General features: G+C 37.5%; 1 protein-coding gene across 1 annotated transcript in view; it reads right to left on the bottom strand.

Moving 5' to 3' along the window:
* The window catches only part of HECTD2 (HECT domain E3 ubiquitin protein ligase 2), an 86,421-nt gene continuing 77,298 nt past the window's right edge, over nucleotides 11,312-20,434 (bottom strand). Inside the window, exons 16-21 of the mRNA XM_003483528.4 lie at nucleotides 18,530-18,604; nucleotides 17,498-17,585; nucleotides 17,304-17,410; nucleotides 15,885-16,000; nucleotides 15,089-15,232; nucleotides 11,312-13,749 (exon numbers count right to left, since the gene is read on the bottom strand). Of these exons, the coding sequence (XP_003483576.1) occupies nucleotides 13,629-13,749; nucleotides 15,089-15,232; nucleotides 15,885-16,000; nucleotides 17,304-17,410; nucleotides 17,498-17,585; nucleotides 18,530-18,604 (651 nt within the window). The 3' untranslated portion in view covers nucleotides 11,312-13,628. The remainder of the gene's footprint in view (nucleotides 13,750-15,088; nucleotides 15,233-15,884; nucleotides 16,001-17,303; nucleotides 17,411-17,497; nucleotides 17,586-18,529; nucleotides 18,605-20,434) is intronic.

Genomic DNA, 20,434 nt, shown 5'->3' with positions numbered 1-20,434 from the left:
ATCAAGACAATGGGGTACTGGTACCAAAACAGACAGACAGACCAATGGAAAAGAATAGATAACCTAGAATAAACCCAGACGCCTATGGTCAGTTAATTTTCCACCAAGGAGGCAAGAATATAAAATGGGAAAAAGACAGTCTTTTCAAGAGTTGTTGCTGGGGAAACTGGACAGCTGCATGTAAATCAATGAAACTGGAACACACCCTCACACTATGCACAAAAATAAACTCAAAGGGGCCTAAAGAGTTAAACATAAGACACCATCAAATTCCTAGAAGAGAACACAGGCAAAACATTCTCTGACATCAACCTACAAATATTTTCTCAGGTCAGTCTCCTAAGGCAATAGAAATAAAAGCAAAAATAAACCAATAGGACATAATCAAACTGACAAGCTTTTGCACAGCAAAGGAAACCATAAAAAAAAAAAAGACAACTTACAGAATGGTAGAAAATAGTTTCAAATGATGCAAATGACAAGGGCGGGCTTAATCTCTAGAATATACAAACAACTTATACAACTCAACAGCAAAAATGCCAACAACCCAGTGGAAAAATGGGCAAAAGACCTGAGTAGACATTTCTCCAAAGATGATGTACAGGTGGCCAACAAGCACATGAAAAAATGTTCAACATCACTGATTATTAGAGAAATGCAAATCAAAACTACCATGAGATACCACCTTACACCAGTCAGAATGGCATCATGAATAAGTGCACAAATAACAAATGCTGGAAGGGGTGTGGAGAAAAGGGAACCCTCCTACACTCTTGGTGGGAATGTTAATTGGTACAACCACTATGGAAAACAGTATGGAGGTACCTCAGGAAACTAAATGTAGAACTACCATGTGACCCAGCAATCTCTTGGGAATATATCTGAACAAAACTTTTCCTTGAAAAAGGCACATGCACCTGTATGTTCATTGCATCACTATTCATAATAGCCAAGACATGGAAACAATCCAAATGTCCACTGACAGACGATTGGATTAGGAAGATGTGGTATATATACACAATGGAATAGTACTCAGCCATAAAAAAGAACAAAATAATGCCATTTGCAGCAACATGGACAGAACTAGAGACTCTCATACTAAGTGAAATAAGTCAGAAAGAGAAAGACAAATACCGTATGATATCACTTTTATACTTGGAGAACAGACTTGTTGTTGCCAAGGGGGAGGGGGACAGGGAGGGAGTGGGATAGACTGGGAATTTGGGGTTAATAGATGCAAAATATTGCCTTTGGAATAGATAGGCAATTAAATCCTGCTGTATAGCACTGGGAACTTTATCTAGTCACATATGATGGAGCATGATAATGTGAGAAAAAGAATGTATATATGTATGTGTGACTGGATCACCTTGCTGTACAGTAGAAAATTGACAGAACTCTGTAAACGATCTATAATGGAAAAAATAAAAATCATTTAAAATAAAAAAAAATATAAAGTGAAAATCTCCTGGGGTTCTATTGTTGTCTCCACTCCGTTGCCCATAGCCCTATATAACAATTTGGTTTATATTCTTGTGGGTATTTTCTATGTAGAAACAAACATAATTATTATTTTATGGAAATGGGATCACACTAAACATGTGCTTTGAAGGTTGTTTTTCACCCTTAACCACTATTTTGGACATCTGTCCATGTTAGCACATATTGATCTGTTTCATTCCTTTTCTTTCTTTCTTTCTTTTTTTTTTTTTTTTTTTTTTTTTTTTTTGTCTTTTGTCCTTTTAGGGCCACACCAGCTGCATATGGAGGTTCCCAGGCTAGGGGCCTAATCGGAGCTGTAGCTGCCGGCCCACAACACAGCCACAACGTCAGATCCAAGCCGCGTCTGTAACCTACACCAGTGCTCACAGCAATGCCAGATCCTTAACCCACTGAGTAAGGCCAGGGATTGAACCTGCAACCTCATGGTTCCTAGTCATTCATTTCTGCTGTGCCACAACGGGAACTCTTGTTTCATTCCTTTTCACAGGAAGAGGTCTTCTTAATGCACTGAGGAATCTAGAAAAGGAAGGTAACCATGAAGGACAAAGGTTTTTTTTTATTTTTTTATTTTTAATTTTTATTTTTTTACATCTTCAATATTGTTTCTGCTGAGTTTAGGAAATGGAGAATACCTGAAATTAGTTTTCAACTACTTCAGATATAGTTAGTTAAAAAAAAAAATGACAGGAATGATGGCTGGATTGATTGCTGTAGGAAATCAGTGAATAAATGAAAGGTGCACCTTGCTGTTCTGACCCTTCCTTATTATTTTGCTTTTTGTCCATTTTGTCTTCAGCTGGACTGTCTGGACACTGGAAAACTTTCTGTGGTAGGTAGAACAGTGGCTTCCAAAGATACCCATATCTTACCCCAGGAGTCTGTGCACACGTTACCTTACCTGGCAAGTGGGACTTTGTAGATGTGACTAAATGAGGGGTCTGGAGATGGACAGAGTATCCTGAATTACCTGGGTGGGCCTGAGGTAGCCACAGGGTCTCTCATAAGTGACAGAGGCAACAGGAGGGTGGGAGTGCTGCACTGCCAACTTTGAAGATAAAGAAGGAAGAGGCCACCAGCCAAGGAATATGGGCAGCCTCTAGCAGATTCCCAAAGCAAGGAAACAGATTCTTCCCTGGGACCTCCCAAAGGAGAACAGAACTTTGACATCTTGGTTTAGCTCAGTTAAGATCCAATTCACATGTCTGATCTCTAGACCTGTAAGATGATAAAGCTGCTGGGTTTTTTTTTTTTTTTTTTTTGGTCTCTTTTAGGGCCATACCCATGGCATATGGAGGTTCCCAGGCTAGGGGTTGAATCAGAGATGTAGCTGCTGATCTACGCCACAGCCACAGTGATGGGGGATCTGAGCCGCATCTGTGACCTACACCACAGCTCACAGCAATGCTGGATCCTTAACCCACTAGCGAAGCCAGGGATTGAACCTGTGTCCTCACGGATACCAACTCCAAATTTGTGTTGATTGAAGCCTCTAGTTTGTGGTGATTTGTGAGAGCAGTGGTAAGAAACTAGCAGACCTCCATTCATTTGTTCATCTTACATGCTGAGATGAAATTTGGTCCTCTCTTGCATCTAAATAAAAAGACTCAAATTCTGTGTCTTAAATCATGATGCATCTATGGTTCCAGGTGATCAGGAACTAACCAAAGTCAGCTTGTGGGGATCATTTTAGATTATCAAAAGAAAAAAGAAAAATGGCAGAGGACAGCCCACTTGCCTCCAGGAGGACATACATGGACTTCCTGGTTTGAAAAGCCACCAGAGAGGTAGGTGGACTTAATATTCTGGCTCTATTTAATGGCTGGATCACAGAGGCTCTGTTAAATCACTTGCCCAAGGTCACAGAGCAGGCTGGGGCCTGGTCAGGGCTGAGACAATGTCTTCCAGAAGTAAAATCATGATAACTACTATTAACGAAGTGGGATATAATCTCTCAGAACATATACACACATTCATATACATTTACACTCACTCACACACACACCCTCAAAATCTGGATCATACCACAGAGCTATTCTGAAACCACATCTTTCCCCTTTCACAGTTAATGCACAGTGGCACCACTGCTTACTGGTTTCATTTCGTTTGGTGGATGAGGCGCTTGGTAATTGGAGGTGAGGGAGGTGGGGATAAGGCTCTGTGTAGTTAGGAGTGGAAAGGCTGGCCTGGACTACTGGGAGCATGGTGGTAGGCGGGGGTTCCCAGGCGTTTCCCTCAGGCTGACACACTGAAGTCTGGACAGCCAGAGTGAGTGCAGTTTGTGAAAGTCAGTGCAGGAGGTTACAAACTGAACATGAAACTATTTACCCATGCAGGTTTCTGGTTCACTTCACTGATTTGATGAGTGTTTCACATGCCCAGTCAAGTCACCGAGTCAGATAGGATTTTAACTGAGTTGACTGACCCAGCTCTGTGCTAGGTGGGGACCAGGAAATGCCTCTGTTCTCAAGTTTATGATATGCACACAATGAACCAGAGCAAGTCTGAAAATACTAAGAGCCCGCTGAGGAATGAAGTCAGGTGGGATGGACGTGAAGAAGAGGGAGATATGCCTTCTAGCTAGCTTTTTTGTTTAGGGGGTGGTGATGGTGGTTCTAGAAAAGGTTTGGCAGGGGAGAGAAAATTCTAGTCTGGGGAGGTTTGGAGGGCAGGAGACCTGGACTGGGCTAGGGCCAAGGGAGGAGGTGGTTGGTTGGAGAAGAGCAAGAAGAGCAACTCGGAAGCATTAGGTTGCGCAGCGACAGGACTGAGCAGGGCAAGATCAGGAGATAGTAAAGGAGCTACCCTCTTGGAAGCTAGTACTGGGGAATACACAAAATAAAAGTGGAACACACACTAGGCTTTGGAGTTGGGAGGTGGTCAGATAAGCACTTGATAGCAAAGTACATGGTGAGAACATAACTCTATAAAGATTAACAGTAGGGACCTTATGATAAATGGGGGAAGAGTAAGTCTATAGTCAGAAAGGCCAGACAGCTATGAAGGCTTGAGCGTCTAAGCCAAGGAAGGGTCTATAGGAATGCAGAAGAAAGAAGGGTCAAGTTGGAGAAACAGCATAAAGACGAAGTTTATGGATATGAGTTTAAAGAGAACAAAAAGTCAAAATGAGGCCAATGGTTACAAACCATGCAAATCAGAAGAATAAGATCACCAGTGACAGAAATAGACAAGTAAGGAAGGCATAGTGAAGGTCTTATAAGCAGAGGTGGCCTATATGCAGGTGGAAACAGCACAAGATTATGCTCCTTAAGGAACCCTATTGAAATAATTCTATATTTTTCTATTGCAATGTGTATGTGTGGGTGCATGTGTGTGTGCACATAGAAAAAAATCAATTTGGGTTGCCAACAAAACCGAGCAGCTTAACCCAGTGCTGACTAATGCTCCTATGGTATGTATATAACATTTGTAATATCTAAATGGCATGAAAACATTGAGTTGTATAACTGTCCTGAAAATTCTGGACAAGTTTTCTTGCTATGATACACATTTTAATGTTTCACAAGATAAGTGTTCAGAACCACGTTTGCTTCTTGTGTTTGTAAAGAAGAAGCAAATGATATTTGGAGCTGAATATCAGTCTCCAGCTGAAATACAATAGGCACTCAATACGCAAATATTCAATGAACAAATAAACAAACATTGGTGCAATTAATCAACAGAGAACAAAGTATTTAAAAATTTTACGCATTGGAGTTCCCGTCGTGGCGCAGTGGTTAGCGAATCCGACTAGGAACCATGAGGTTGCTGGTTCGGTCCCTGCCCTTGCTCAGTGGGTTAACGATCCGGCGTTGCCGTGAGCTGTGGTGTAGGTTGCAGACGCGGCTCGGATCCCGCATTGCTGTGGCTCTGGCGTAGGCCGGTGGCTACAGCTCCGATTTAACCCCTAGCCTGGGAGCCTCCATATGCCGTGGGAGCGGCCCAAGAAATAGCAACAACAACAACAACAAAAAAGACAAAAAGACAAAAAATTAAAAAAAAATAAAAAATAAAAATAAATAAAAGTATCCTTAAAAAAAAATTTTATGCATTGGATGGGCTAAAAAATAATGAAGGGACAGGCTTGTACAGGCTGAGATGAAATGGAAGAGGCAATTATTACTATAAACTTTTACAAATTTTGGACAACATAGAGCTACACAAATCTTAAAATATAAATGTCCGAGATCAAAAGAAAAACAAAGAGGACAATGAATGGATTAAGAAGATGTGGTACATATATATACAATGGAATATTACTCAGCCATAAAAAGACAAACTAATGCCATTTGCAGCAACATGGATGGAACTAGAGACTTTCATATTAAGTGAAATAAACTGGAAAGAAGACAAATACCATTTGATATCACTTGTGGAATCTAAAATATGGAACAGATGATCCTATCTAAGAATAACAAACAAGCAAACAAAAACCAGAAACAGATCATGGCCAAGAAGAACAGACTTGGGGTTCCCACGGGGAAAGGGGATAGAGTGGGATGGATGGGCATTTAGGGGTTTTGGGGATGGAAACTGTTATATTTGGAATGGATGGGCAGTGGGATTCTACTGTACAGCACAGAGAACTGTGTGTGATTGGGTCACTTTGTTGTACAACAGAACCCGATAAAACATTATAAATCAAATGTACTTTAGTAATAATAAAATAAAACAAACAAACAAAAAAGAAAAGCAAGAAGGGAAATCATCAGTTATAGGAAATGAGAAACAAATGAAAAGCCAAAAGCAGTAAGCAGGATTAGGTGATTCATGGGGTCATGAACCATCTAATGGATTTTAATGCCCATTTGAGTTCAACAGAGATGCCTTAAGCCTACTCAAGGCTAGGAGCCATAGAATGATTCCACTTCATAAAGCCTGTAATTTAAAAGGGTTGCATGGGGGATCTGATGTTGCATGGGGTATAGATTGCAGAGATGGCTCAGATCCCACATTGCTGTGGCTGTGGCTGGTAGCTGTAGCTTAGATTCAACCCCTAGCCTGGGAACTTCCATATGCTGCGGTGTGGCCCTTAAAAAAAAACAAAAAAACAAAAAAACAAAACTAACTAAATAGGTTGCTATGTCTATGAAAAGGGGATAGAAAAACATTGCTTATAAATCCCAATCCTGGGAGTTCCCATTGTGGCACAGCGGAAATAAATCTGGCTAGGAACTATGAGGTTGCGGGTTTGATCCCTGGCCTTGCTTGGTGGATTAAGGATCTGGCATTGCCGTTAGCTGTGGTGTAGGTCACAGACGTGGCCCAGATCCCGTGTTGCTGTGGCTGTGGTGTAGGCCGGCAGCTGTAGCTCCCATTGGACCCCTAGCCTGGGAACCTCCATATACCTTGAGTGCGGCCCTAAATAAAAGCAAACAAACAAACCAAAAAACAAAAAACCTCCAACCTGTGCCACTGGAGGTAAGGAGGTCCAAATTTACACAGGTGGAAAAGAAACCCTAATCCAAGGAGGTAATGTAAGATTTGGTGTGGGAAACCTCAGCCTTGATTGAGAACAACATGAGGTTAACTCTGCTAGGGTAACTTGGACTCTTCAGGACACAAAATTAAATAAAAATTGCAAACGTACAAAGTTATAAATCACATAAGGAAGCAAATCACTCTGAGAGCCAGTAGATGAACGAATATAAGAATTAGGACCACAAGAACTGAGGCGAATAGAACAATCTAAAAGTATCAACAAAATATGCTGGAAATTATTTTTAAAAAACCTTTTGAAAAGAAAGCACAGTATGAAAACAGGGAAGTGGACTTGAAAGGGAACTAAAAGAATTTCTAGACATGAAAAATATAGCCATTGAAATAAATATTGGTTAAACAACAGATTAGGCACAGAGAGAGATTTAATGGTTGAATGAAATGGTCCAACATATGTTTAAAACAAGAAAATTATAGAGAACAGGGAAGAGAAAAATTCAAAGAGGAAATGGCTGAGGAATTTTCTAAAATCGAAAGATAGGAATTCATAGTTTGAAGAAATAGCAACTCCTTAGAGGGATTAAAAAAAAAACACACAATATACACATTGTTTTTGATGTTTTGCAGTTTCGTGAGAAAAACATATCAAAAGTAGCCAGAGTAAAGGAGATTATCTACCAAGGAATGACGATTATACTGACAGCTAACTTCATATCAACAATGAAACCCAGAGACAGTGGATCCTAAGAGAACAGTAATTATCACAATAGAAATGCATGCTTGCGGGTGCAATCCCTTGCCTCGAGCAGTGGGTTACAGACCTGGCGTTGCTGTAATTGTGGTGTAGGTCAGTGGCTACCGCTCCAATTAGACCTCTAGCCTGGGAACCTCCATATGCTGTGGGTGCGGCCCTAAAAAAGACAAAAAAAAAAAAAAATGCATGCTTGATGAATATATCTTTCATGAACAAAGGTGAAATAAAGTCATTTCAGACAAGTGGAAAAATAATTTACTACTAACAAACCCTCATTAAAACAGCTTCTAATAAATATAATTTAGGAGGAAGAAAATTAATTCCAGAGGTGAGTGTGAAGAAAGTTAGAAGAGGGAATGGCGTGCAAAGAAATTGTAAATACCTGGTTACATCTAAACAAACTATGTAAAGTAACATTTTATGGACTGTATCAAAAATTTAAACATTTATAAAAGATAAAGGGCCACAACTAGAAGGCTTCTGCAATATATGAGTTAAATAATACTAGTAATAGTAGTAATACCAATACATAATGCTTATTATAAGTCAGTCATGATGTAAGTACTTATTTACATACATATATTAGAAAAGTATATATGTTTTATGTATAAGCATATATCTATATAATTCACATATACACACATTACATATATTTATATATATATACTAATGTAAGTATACATGTATATACATTCATATACATATGCTTCTATATGGGCTTATTTAACAATTCTGTGAGCTATGTATTTTTAAAAAAATTTTTTATTGTTATTTCCTCAATACAGTTTTTTTCCTACCATACAGCATGGTGACCCAGGTATATATATTTTTTCTCCCATTGTCATGCTCCATCATAAGTGACTAGACATAGTTCTCAGTGCTACACAGCAGAATCTCATTGCTAATCCATTCCAAAAGCAATAGTTTGCATCTATTAACCCCAAGCTCCCAATCCATCCTACTCCCTCCCCCTTGGCAACCACAAGTCTATTCTCCAAGTCCATAATTTTCTTTTCTGTGGAAAGGTTCATTTGTGCCATGTATTAGATTCCAGATATAAGTTATTTTCTTTTAGAAATGGGTAAACTGAGGTCAAGAGATGCTGAATAATTTGTCCAAAGTCATATGGTCATTGGCAGATCTGGGATTCAAATTGAATCAATGTAGCACCTGTTAACAAAGGATTGATATCCAGAATAAACAAATAGTTCATAAAAATCAATGAAGAAAGAAGAGAAAAAAAAAAAGCTAAGTACAGATGATTGACCTGGTCATTCACAGGAGACATCTGAATGAACTATAGATGTACAAAAATGTGCAACATCATTATCAATTTTGGAAATATAAATTAAAACACATTGGTCAGATCAGCCAAAAAAAAAAAAAAAAAAAAAAAAGTCTGCTAAAACCTGGTGTTGGGAGAACGTGGAGAATGACAACTCTTTTCATGTGGAAACTCATGCTGGAAGCACCACCCTGGAGAGCAACTGAACAATACCTGGAAGAGCTGAAGATGAGCAGCCTGTGACCCAGCCACTCTACACCTGGGCAGCAACCTTGGGGGCCTGGGCACACACACTTGGTACAGGCAAGGATGCTCATCGCCGCCTGGGCCACTCTGAAGAGAACATCAAAACGTTAGTTAGCAGGAGGATGGATCAACAAACTGTGATATTTTCATTTAGTAGGATTCTATTCTGCCATTGAAATGGGTGATTTACAGCTTAATATAGAGTCAGGGATAAATCTAGAAAAGATGATATTGAGTGTAAAAAGTTGTGTAATGATAGGGAGAGTGTGATATTAGGTGAGCAACTGTAACAATACCATACAATTGGCTTTTGAACAACCTGTGTTGAACTGCACAGGTCCATTCATACAGATTTTTTTCAATAAATAGCACATAACTACATGGCCTGTGGTTGGTTGAATCTGAGGAGGGGAACCATGGATACAGAGGAACCGTGGATATAGAGGGATAACTAGAAATGACATGCTGATTTTGGATTTTGACTGCACAGATGGTCATCACCAGAACCCCTGCACTGTTCAAGAGTCAAGAGTATGGTATTTAGAGAAAGAAGTATATAATACAGATGTGAGACAGCATGGGAAGGAGTCACAACAACTGCAAGTTAATGAGGAAAAGTGGGTATATTGTGATTGGAGAAGAGCAAAAAAAGGGCTTCAAATCCATCTGTAATTCTTTATTTAAAAAAAAAAACTGGAAAAATGTTAACATTTGTTAGATTTGAGTGGGGGAATGATTATTATGTCAATCTCTGAGAATTGTCTCTGTATTTGAAATGTTTCATCAAAAATAAACTGCTCATTTATTTTCGAATTTTAAAATGACATCTTCTTACACAAGATGAGACGTCTATCAGGATAAATGAGATCTCTATCAAGATAAATACTAAAGGGAGTTCCCATCATGGCTCAGTGGAAATGAACCTGACTAGTACCCATGAGGACGCAGGTTTGATCCCTGGCCTGGTTCAGTGGGTTGGGGATCCGGCATTGCTGTGAACTAATGTAGGTCGCAAATTCGGCTGGGAATTGGCGTTGCTGTGGTTGTGGTGTAGGCTGGTGGCTACAGCTAAGATTTGACCCCTAGCCTGGGAATCTCCACATGCCCCAGGTGCAACCCATAAAAGACCAAAAAATATTTATATATAAATAAATACCAAAGCATTGCTTCTAGAATAAGAAATATTTTCCTAACACAATTTTAATGCTTCAAAAGCACTTAGTGTTCTTGAACCTGCAGTCTTGAACCTGAGGTCTGAGAGTCAAACCTCCAGAAGGCCCCAGAAGCAGTGGTTGTAAGATGCTATCCCATCAGTGCCATGATTCCTCTGGCATCACAGTACACTGCTTACTATATGCCAGGCTAGCGTTAAGTGCTTTACACATATCAGTTCATTTAATCTTCCCTAGAACCCAATCATGGAGATAGATAGGTTTATTATTTCCATGTAACAACTTATTTTCACTTACTGAGGCATGGGTAGATTAAGTAACCTACCCAAGGAAACACAAAACCCAAACCCAAGTAGTCTGGCTCCAAAGCACAATAGTCTGGCGCTCTAACCACTCACTGGACCCAAGGCTGTGTGTCCTCTGGGTTAACTGATCTTGTACCCATCCCAGTCTTCTATTCAGTTACCTGTCTTCTTCCATCTATCATCCATGACATTTCCCCTGGAGTCTCATAATCTCCTCTCCTTTCATTAGGCATAGGAAATGTGGGCAAGGGAAAAAAGGGCCACATTAATTGTTTTTTGGGGGAATACTTGAGATCTGAAGTTGTCTATCTACGGCCAATGAAATGTCATATTTAGTCCATTTCTAGGTGGCCTCCATGGCACACTGTTGTGTGATCATCCAGATATTGGATATACATTTGTTTCATACTGAAAAAAATAATGCTAGAGGTTAGTTATATTTGGTGTCAATAACAACACACATCTTTTGAAAGTGTATATATTATAAATTTTCCTAAGCGCCAGTTTAAGAAACAATGTAACAAAGAATGTTGTGCTTTTATAAGATATTTTAAACTTGTGGTTTTAATTCATTGCCTAATGTTCAAAAAATGAACTGAAGCCTGGCTGGTTATATAACTTTAATATTTGAAAAAATTTATCCAGAAATTAACACCTTAATACAATACATATTTGTACAAAAAAGAAGGACTGTTAAAAACTTCTGATTATACAGACAAAAATATGATTAAGCAAAGATTAAAAAAGGACAGGACATTTTGTAAATACTGATAAATACTGTGCAATGCTTTACTGTGGCAGATACAAAAATCAAGAATTCATTAACAGGTTATATAAAAAAAAGCAACTACATGAATTTTCTAGCTGTTTAAATTAATGAAATATAACAGTAGTGGTTCTTTTAAAAAATGAGGTATTAATTACACTGTAAACCAAAACCAGAGCATAAATTAAAAAAGGCAATGTGCAATTTAGTGATAAATGGTTATAAATTTCAACAACAGACAACAAAAATTTTCCAGTTATTTATGGACTTTGTCATTTAAAAATCTGGCTTGCTTGTGTACTTCTTATTTAAAAATGACATAGCTATCAGTATACAAGCACATCATTAAACATGCAGACCAAGCCAACACAATTTTTCCATCTCTACCAAATAAAAACTTTTACATTTTATTTAAAACACTTAAATCTGGTTTCTTATACATGATTCTTTTGTGCTTATGAATTAGCAGTAACCTACATTAAACATCTTACTTTCTAGTTTAAGCAGTGTAAGAGAGAAGCAGTTTTATTCGCATATGGATTAAAAACAGAGGAAATAAAACAAACCCAACATGCCTTTAACTTTCTCAGGTGTTTCAAAAAATTTAAGAAGAAAAACCCTTTAAATAGTATGTCTAAGTGGCAAAGCGGAGTCACTTCTGTCTCAAAGAGAATAGTAACAAACTCCCTTTCTTCAAAGATTCACAAGTTGGCTTCATAACTGCAGAACAAGCTGATTAGTTCCTCCACCCTAAAAGAATTCTGCTGGTTGGGTGCAGGAAGAATAGCAATAAGATAGTAGTGTAACTCAGAAAAAATTTGGGGAAAGTGTTATTTGCATGTGAACCATATGCTGGTACTAAATGCTGGCTTCATTATTATTGCAAATATGTCTTCAGAGTTTTCTGAAGGAAAGCTATTAAAGTATAATAGAGAAGTCTTGAATTGGAAATATCTGTAATGTGCTAATAAAACTGCTTCATTTGCTGTGATTTAAAAAGAAAACCATTTAGTATCTGACTTTAAAATGCAGTTTGTTTTTACATGCTAATTAGAAACTCCAAAAAGGGTACTTTTGAATTCGCTATATTCAGAATCCAGTGAAAAACAAACATTTGGCCAAAATGTTGAACTTTATTTTTACACCAAGCCATGTCATTTTGACACAAATGTTATTATTGTATTCACTTTTGTCAAATATCTTACCATACCTTTTCCAAAAATTACTGTTTCAGTACAACTGTTGATCAAAAAATACTAGAAATAAGTCTTGTACATTGATCAAAGTATATATAAAAACAGTTCTTTTCTTTTGTGCTTGTAGTTAATGTATCAGTGACTAGTCAGATCTAATTTCCTTTCTAATATTCTGACTCTTAAGAAGAAATAATTATACAAATATTAGAGTACTCAAAGGAACTAGTTTACTTTGCATGTGCATGCAGACTAACAATAATTAAAAGAATATAACCTTGAATCCAATTAGTCTGAAAATAGTTACACTCTTGTACAATCATCTTTATTGATTTGTAAAAGCTGTATACACATCTAAAACCCTGAATTTACTTTGTAAAAATAAATCTTTAGCAATAAATGGCACTATCAAAATCCCATTATTCTCAGGCTATTATGTATTTACATGCTTTTCAGTGAACAATTGAAAAGAATCTTATAGGACCAAAGCCAGGATATCAAAAAACCCTGTAAATTGCATTTACAATTATACTGTTGTTTAACGCTATATGAAAATATGGCTACATGCCTTACATTAATGATAATGTAGCTATCTGTGTTGCTACTGTGTGCGAGCAGCACACAACCTGCCACTGGGCTCCACTCTGCCATCAATGTGTTCTTTTCTGCATGTTGCTTTCCCAGTGGAACACCTGTGACAAACTACTTATGGAGAATGATAAAGTGCTATAAAAAAGGACTGAATCCACACCTGTCTCTATCATCTGGTCTTTTCCTCACTTAAGCAATGTCTGTGTTTTTAGAAAACCATGCCTCTATTGAACATACTTCATATTTGATTTTTAAAAATTAGTATTTTAAAGTCAGTGAGCTTGTCAAGGTGTTTTGAGACAGAAACATGAAAAGGTTAAAGGCACAGTAAGAGGGAAGTGAATGCTACATATAAAATATATTTCAAGTCTTCTAGGTTACTCAAGTCCAAAACCTTCTGAATTTGAAATTCCAATGATCAATTTCTGTTTCAGGTCCTTTTTGCTCTTGTAGGGGGGAAGGCAAAGTTGATTGAAGCAGGTGTGGGCCACAGGCAACCTAGGGAAAAATTTTTTTTAAAGATACTAAATCTTAAAACACAGAATGACTGCTTAGCAACTTTTAGAGTACCTGGACACACACGTTCAAATCTATTTTACTAACGAGATGATGCGTCCATTCCTTTACTGAATACTTCTGGAGCACCTGCTATGTATTGGGGCTGGGTTTACAGCCCAGACAATGTCCCAACTCTCAGGAAACTTTCATTCTAGAGGCATTGCTTTTGGAGGCAGACAAATCTGAATTCGAATACTGTCTCCCCACTTTCTGGCTGTGAGACCTTGATTAAGTGGCTTCGTGTCCCCAAACCTCAGCTGCCTCATCACCAGGATAAGGAAAACTATCCTAATGGGTTGAAAGCATAAAAGAGCTATCTGCACAAAACACCCAGCAGAACCACAGATAATGTAACCGTTACTATTATTTTAGTCTTGACTGTCACAAAATAATATAAAGAACATTTCTGGGACAGCTGATACCTGTACTCCCAATATTGCTGCCCTCAATGCACATGCAACACTCATCCTCTGAGTCTCTCTGATCAGCTCTCCCAGGCCTCCACCCAGTGACACTATTATCTTTACTCAAGATTTCTACAGACATCTTAGATCCTTTCCCTCAGTCTCTGTGAACTCCAGAGCATCAGAATAGCTGCTGGTGATGGCAGTGGGAAGGGGAAGGACAGATTCCAGTTCAAAGAGAAAGGAAGAACTGACAGAACTCTGGGAATATGTGGGGGAAGAGGAAAAAAAAATGATTATAATCACAGTAGTGTCTACTCAAATCAGCTTTAGATATTACAAGGTGATTGGTAAAAGAATAGATCAGCATTAACCCATCAACACTACAGAAAATAATTAAAAGCCATCATCATCACCACATTCATATACAAAGAGCACTAGATTAAAAAAAAAAAAAAAAAGATGAGTACTAGAGGTATTCCAGTACAAAAGGACTTCTGGAACTAATTATAGTAGCCAAAAACTCACCTTAGTATTTTATATGAAATACCAAAGCCTTAAAGTATTTTATATAACACTTTTAAGTAAAAATGAAGGTCAAACATTCTACTACAAAAATCAAGCTAGATTTTAGAAGAGACTACAAAGCAGTTGACTTAACAAAGTAAAAAACTGATGGAAAGGAATTATTATCAGTAAGTATAAGTATGTCTCAAAATTAATATAGAACCTTAAGCCATAGTCTCTCTTATTTCAAAGCCATGTTTACTGCCAAGATTTTTCAAGATGACTTCAGACTGAAAGAATCCTCTAATTCTGAACCTATTTTTAGCAAAACCTAAAGATTAAAAAAAAACTACAATCTAGAAATTTACCAGTTAGTAGAAGTTTCATTCTTTGAGATTTTAAAGTTCAAATCAGCCATTCCTCCTACAGGAACTCTGTCGCTTCCTGTAGTAAAATGCAGTAACTTCTTTTGAAGATCAAGAGGAAATCCAAGCACAACATCCCAAAAGTATCTAGAGAACACCAAAGGAAATTTAAATAAAATGTCTTGACAAAATCCTGCAGATAAGAATAAAGTTATATAAAGTAAAGCTCTAGGGAAGCAGCTTCCCTTAAAGGTGCTTACACCCTTAATGCTTCTGCTATATAATTTTTATTTTCAACACAGTGTTATTAAGACGCTATTTATAAGTGTGGCATCCCTGTAATTCTAGAACCAAAATCATTTTTTAAAAAGGTCAAATCTCTACACTTTTGTAGAGACATATTTATATTACTTTCCCCCAAAGGGACTTCTAAGTGATTTCATATTTAATATTGTCACGTTATTTTCAAGAGATAAAATAAGGCAGTACAGAGTTCCCACTGTGGCACAGGGGTTAAGGACCTGGCACTGTCTCTGTGGTGGCTTGGGTTTGATCCCTAGCGTGGAGCAGAAGGTTCAGGTTCCGGTGGGCCACAGCTGAGGCTTGAATTCAATCTCTGGCCTAGGATCTTCCACATGTTGCGAGGGCAGCCATAAAATAAAAAAATAAGGCAGTAGGGGCTCTCCAATATTTCAGCGACTTATTTGATTCAAAGATTATAAATGATACAAATAAAGGGAACAGCATTCTCTTTCACTTTTCTCTTCAGCAGCCACTCTCGTAAGTAGCAAGAGCTTACCGGATAGTCAGGTCAGTTTTTGCATAGCCATCATATTGAGTACTTCTCTGCAGGGCGTGCATATCCAGTTCAGGACTTCCACAGACCAGGATTTCAACCTCCTCGGGACGAAGCAGCTGCCGATAATTATTTATCAAAAACGGTAATAAAAATTGAAGATTAAAAATTGAATTTGGAATTACTTGCACTGAATCTAACTACAAGAATGATTTTCTTACGGTAAATCAAACCAATTTTGTTAAAGAAAAAACCTTCTCTATTTATACATTTCCTACTGAGGTCAGGTATTTTTTTTACTCCTGAAAGTGTATAAATCTCGTCAAACTGTTAGGTTCCCCCTTTCACAAATAGCACTTAGCAGTTTGCCAGAAAAACAAGCAGATTACTAAGCATGAATCCAAATTACAACTCTCCCCCAAAGCCCAGCTTGAAGCTCTCTCAGGTACTCCAGCATTCACTGACATTCCTGGTTCCAACACCCATGAAGCCTCCTGTGTGCATGGTAGGGTTTGCGTATTAGGTTGGTCTGTATTGTGTTGGTCACTTGCTTTTTTCTCCCACATAGGTGGTCTCCCACCTAAAGAGACTAACACTTAAAAATAGAGACCTGCTACACTATTAATTTATTTTCCCTCTTGCCACCCCCATAACCATGGTGTATTATGGACAAAATCCAATTAGAAATCAACAGGTGCTCCATTTTCAAAGATCTAATAAACACCTGACAAGGATCACTCTGAAACAAGCTCTCTCCTATGAAAAACAATTCACGCAGAAGACCTCACTCCAAATCCTCCTAGTAAAATTGGGGGGAGGTGCAACTGGCTTGATGGAGTGTAGCCAGGGTGAAAAGAAAACTACACTTTTATCTTGTATTTCCAACCTGGTGTTCTCAACAGCCATCTGACCACATTCACATGGCTAAGAAAAAGTCAAACCGACCAGGTCCATCGTGACTCCAGAGACAAACTACTTCTGGTGGGTAAAAGGCAACTCTTGAGTTGCTGGAGGTACCTCTGATGCAGTAGGAAGCAGTTATAAATATGTTCCTTAATCAGTGAGAAGTTATGGCTTTTGCCTTGCAGCTTATGTGTTTAACTCTATTTTCTGTATTTTTGTCCCTCAGTATTTTTAGATACCCTTGAGATCTCATCATCCACTCTGCCTGGGGAAAATTTTCTGAAGTCCTAAGAGCCATAGTATCAGAGAACAGAATGGGGGCGGGGGGTGGCAATGGAGCTGACTTTTTCCCTTTGGAGAATTAAGGCTGAGAGACCTATTTTTATTTCTAGTTCTATCTTTAAAAAGTAGAAGACCTGTTTTTATTTTAAAAGCCTATCTACTAAAATATTTAAGAAATTATTTGTCAATACTACAGTATTACACAGCCTAACTGAAAGCATGAAGTTTTAAACTCACCATTAGGGCATTTGAAGCACACACACTATGAAATCCATAATAAAATGCAGCAAACTGCTTATAGATGGATTTGTTGAGAAGAAAGTCAATATAAAGATGTACATATTCTGGAAAGTAATTTTACATTTGTTATACAGTAAAAGTAAATGGCAAACACTAATGTACTTTAATTAAGAAATGGTGTCTTAACTTACCTTTCCGATTTTGATTGGTAACTGGAATTTTATCACCACCTGGCTTTAAATTATAGGACTTAATTATTCCGAATTCCTCTTGAAACACCTGATGAGAGATTCCAACACAGCATAATTATTGGTATGGCTGATATATTAACAGGCTTAAATGAACAAAATTTAAAAAGAACTGTTTTTCCCTCTCTTCTAAATATACAAACTATAACAAGTCTAGGCTCTAGCGATACCTGTATTAAGAATGAGGTGTCAGGAGTTCCCACTGTGGCTCAGCAGAAAAGAACCTGAATAATATCCATGAGGATGCGGGTTCGATCCCTGGCTCCGCTCAGTGGGTTAAGGATCTGGTGTCACTGTGAGCTGTAGCATACGTCACAGATGTGGCTTGGATCTGGCATTGCTGTGGCTGTGGTGTAGGCCAGCAGCTATGGCTTTGATGCAGCCCCTACCCTGGGAATTTCTGTATGCCACAAGTGCAGCCCTAAAAAAAAGCAAAGCAAAAAAAAAAAAAAAGAATGAGGTGTCATGGAAACATTTTGCGGTAACAAGGTAGGATCTTAACCCCCTTTGGGTGGTACAGTTAAATACCTTACTGATGGTCACAAAACTCAAGTGGCCATTTAGGTAGCACTCAGGTCTCTGGAGCTGCATGGATTTTACTAAAATTTCCAACTCCCCGTTATTGTTAGGGGGAGTGGAAATGAGTTTTGTTCTGTGGCCATTAGTTTCTGTTCCTAACTTCTTGTATTGAAGGGAAAGGAGAGGCTTGTTTTTAGAAGTTGAAAAGCTCTGAGAAAGTAACTGAGTCAAGGGCACCCTCACCTTTGGTGACTTTGAGCACTTTGTTTGACTGCTCATCTACATGCATCTGCTTCACCGTTTCTACTTTTATCCGATTAAGATCCTTTAAGACAGGGGATGGTATGTGTTGATCAATCCTTGTTCATCTTTTCTAATGATGGGTATATGGTAACAGAGGGTATTCTTCATATATGAAGTACATAGCTAACAGAACACTATTGCCCTTAATGGTACCTGAAATGTGGAATAGAAATCTTCCTCCACATTGCCTTCATATGACAGGAGTTCGCTTAATCCATGGGCCAACTCCTATAAAGAGAAATCTGTTATCTGTGTTTTTAAATCAAATGGCACTACCTAAAATACTTAAGTGAATCTACTACAGTTCATTTACATGTGAGACAGAGTAGCTAAACTCAGAGTTTTGAAAGAAAGATAATATTTGAGATATATTTTCCAGGGCACAAAATGCTTGTAAATGATTTCTACCATGTAAAAGGCTTGGAAAAATTTATTGGAAAAGCTTGTATAAGAGGAAAATATCCAGTTATAGCCACAGAGACATAACTCTGGGGTCTATTCTTATTCAGGAAGCCTAGAGCACAGTTTCCATCATAATTCACTGCTATCTGCAGCACTGCTATTTATGAATTTGTAGTATTTCTCACTTTCAGCTTAGTCTTAAAAAAATCTGTTAATGTGCTAGGATTCATCTTTTAAACATAAAAATACACTGTTTATACATGTTAAGTGGCTTTTACATTTTAATGACAGTGCCCTCCTCTCCCAAGAAAATGTTGAGAACACTGGAAGAAATATTTTCCTACATTATAACACATGTTTTCCCTGAATAGAGATTTAAAAATAGAAAAGCTAACCCAAGATTTAAAAAGTTTTGTTTTAAATATTAGTAGAGAAGGTAAAGAATAGGGGTTAGAATGCTCTAACATACTCTACATTATAAATTTTCCATTCCATTAAAACCAGAAATTTTAAAACACATCTAGGCTGGCATATATTTTGCTAGGATTTTCATCATATGTTTTAATTATAATAAAATCATGGATATTGAAAATTATAATTGGGAGATTTGTAGCTTTTTAAACAATTCAAGGGACTAAGAGGTGAACCCAATAGAAAGGATCTGCCATCCTCTTTCAAAGATTAAAGTTTTAATGACAAAACACCAAGACAATTAGGTAATAAACTTATATATACTCAGATCTGCTTTGTTCAGGATTGTAGGTCTTTGCATTTTCAAGATTCAATTTTTGCTGAATTTTTTTTCTTTATCTATACTCAGACTCTTACCTGTATTATGCTATCTCTAAAATATTATTACTTGTAGAGTTGGACATTTTTATGATTTTGTAAATGTAAAATTAAAGAGTGTGTGAAGACACAGACCATTGGTTTTATACACTGTTTGGATACCCTGGTATTATTTAATGGAACATATCCGAGAATGAGTTAAGCAGAAAGAAAAGAGCTATTATGGTTGCCAATTCAAGGTTATATTAGCCTTTCCTCCATATTCAGCTAAAGCCCTCAAAGGTAATTTTCACAAGGCTCTGTGGGGAAGATTTTTTCTTGTTTCTGGACAACTCTGATGCTTTGAATCCTGGATCCCTTCTCTAGGGAACCAACAGGATTTTCATTGACATGGTCATAGAAAAGCATTGTCTATTAATACTATATTGAAGGCTCCATCATCGAATATTTTGCTTACTTTCTGTATTGTCTTTATTCACAGATACTGTGTTTAAGAAATCTATCACTATAGATTTCTCTTTGCTATCCTGTTTAATCTTCTTGAAACACAGTGTACAAATACAAATGGTAAACAAAGTACTGAATAAGAAAGCATTTAAAACTTCTTATAGGTATATTTTACCATTTAAGAAATAGAAATTAGGTGCTAATTTTTAATAGATGCCATTAATAAATTGATGATCCATTTATAAATTAAAAAAATTATCTACATTCCACTATCCTAAAGAAACAGCATTTTCTCGCTTCTTTTCAATCATTATTCATATATGTAGAAAGTTTTTTTCCACAGTTGCTTCATAGCATATGCACAATCTTGATTCATTATGAGACATTTCAAGAATATGAAATTAACTCAGTGTCATCTTT

This window comes from Sus scrofa, chromosome 14, assembly GCF_000003025.6.
Source record: "Sus scrofa isolate TJ Tabasco breed Duroc chromosome 14, Sscrofa11.1, whole genome shotgun sequence".
Classification (NCBI taxonomy): domain Eukaryota; kingdom Metazoa; phylum Chordata; class Mammalia; order Artiodactyla; family Suidae; genus Sus; species Sus scrofa.
The sequence above is the reverse complement of the archived record's forward strand: the minus strand, read 5'-3'. Positions and strand labels throughout refer to the sequence as shown.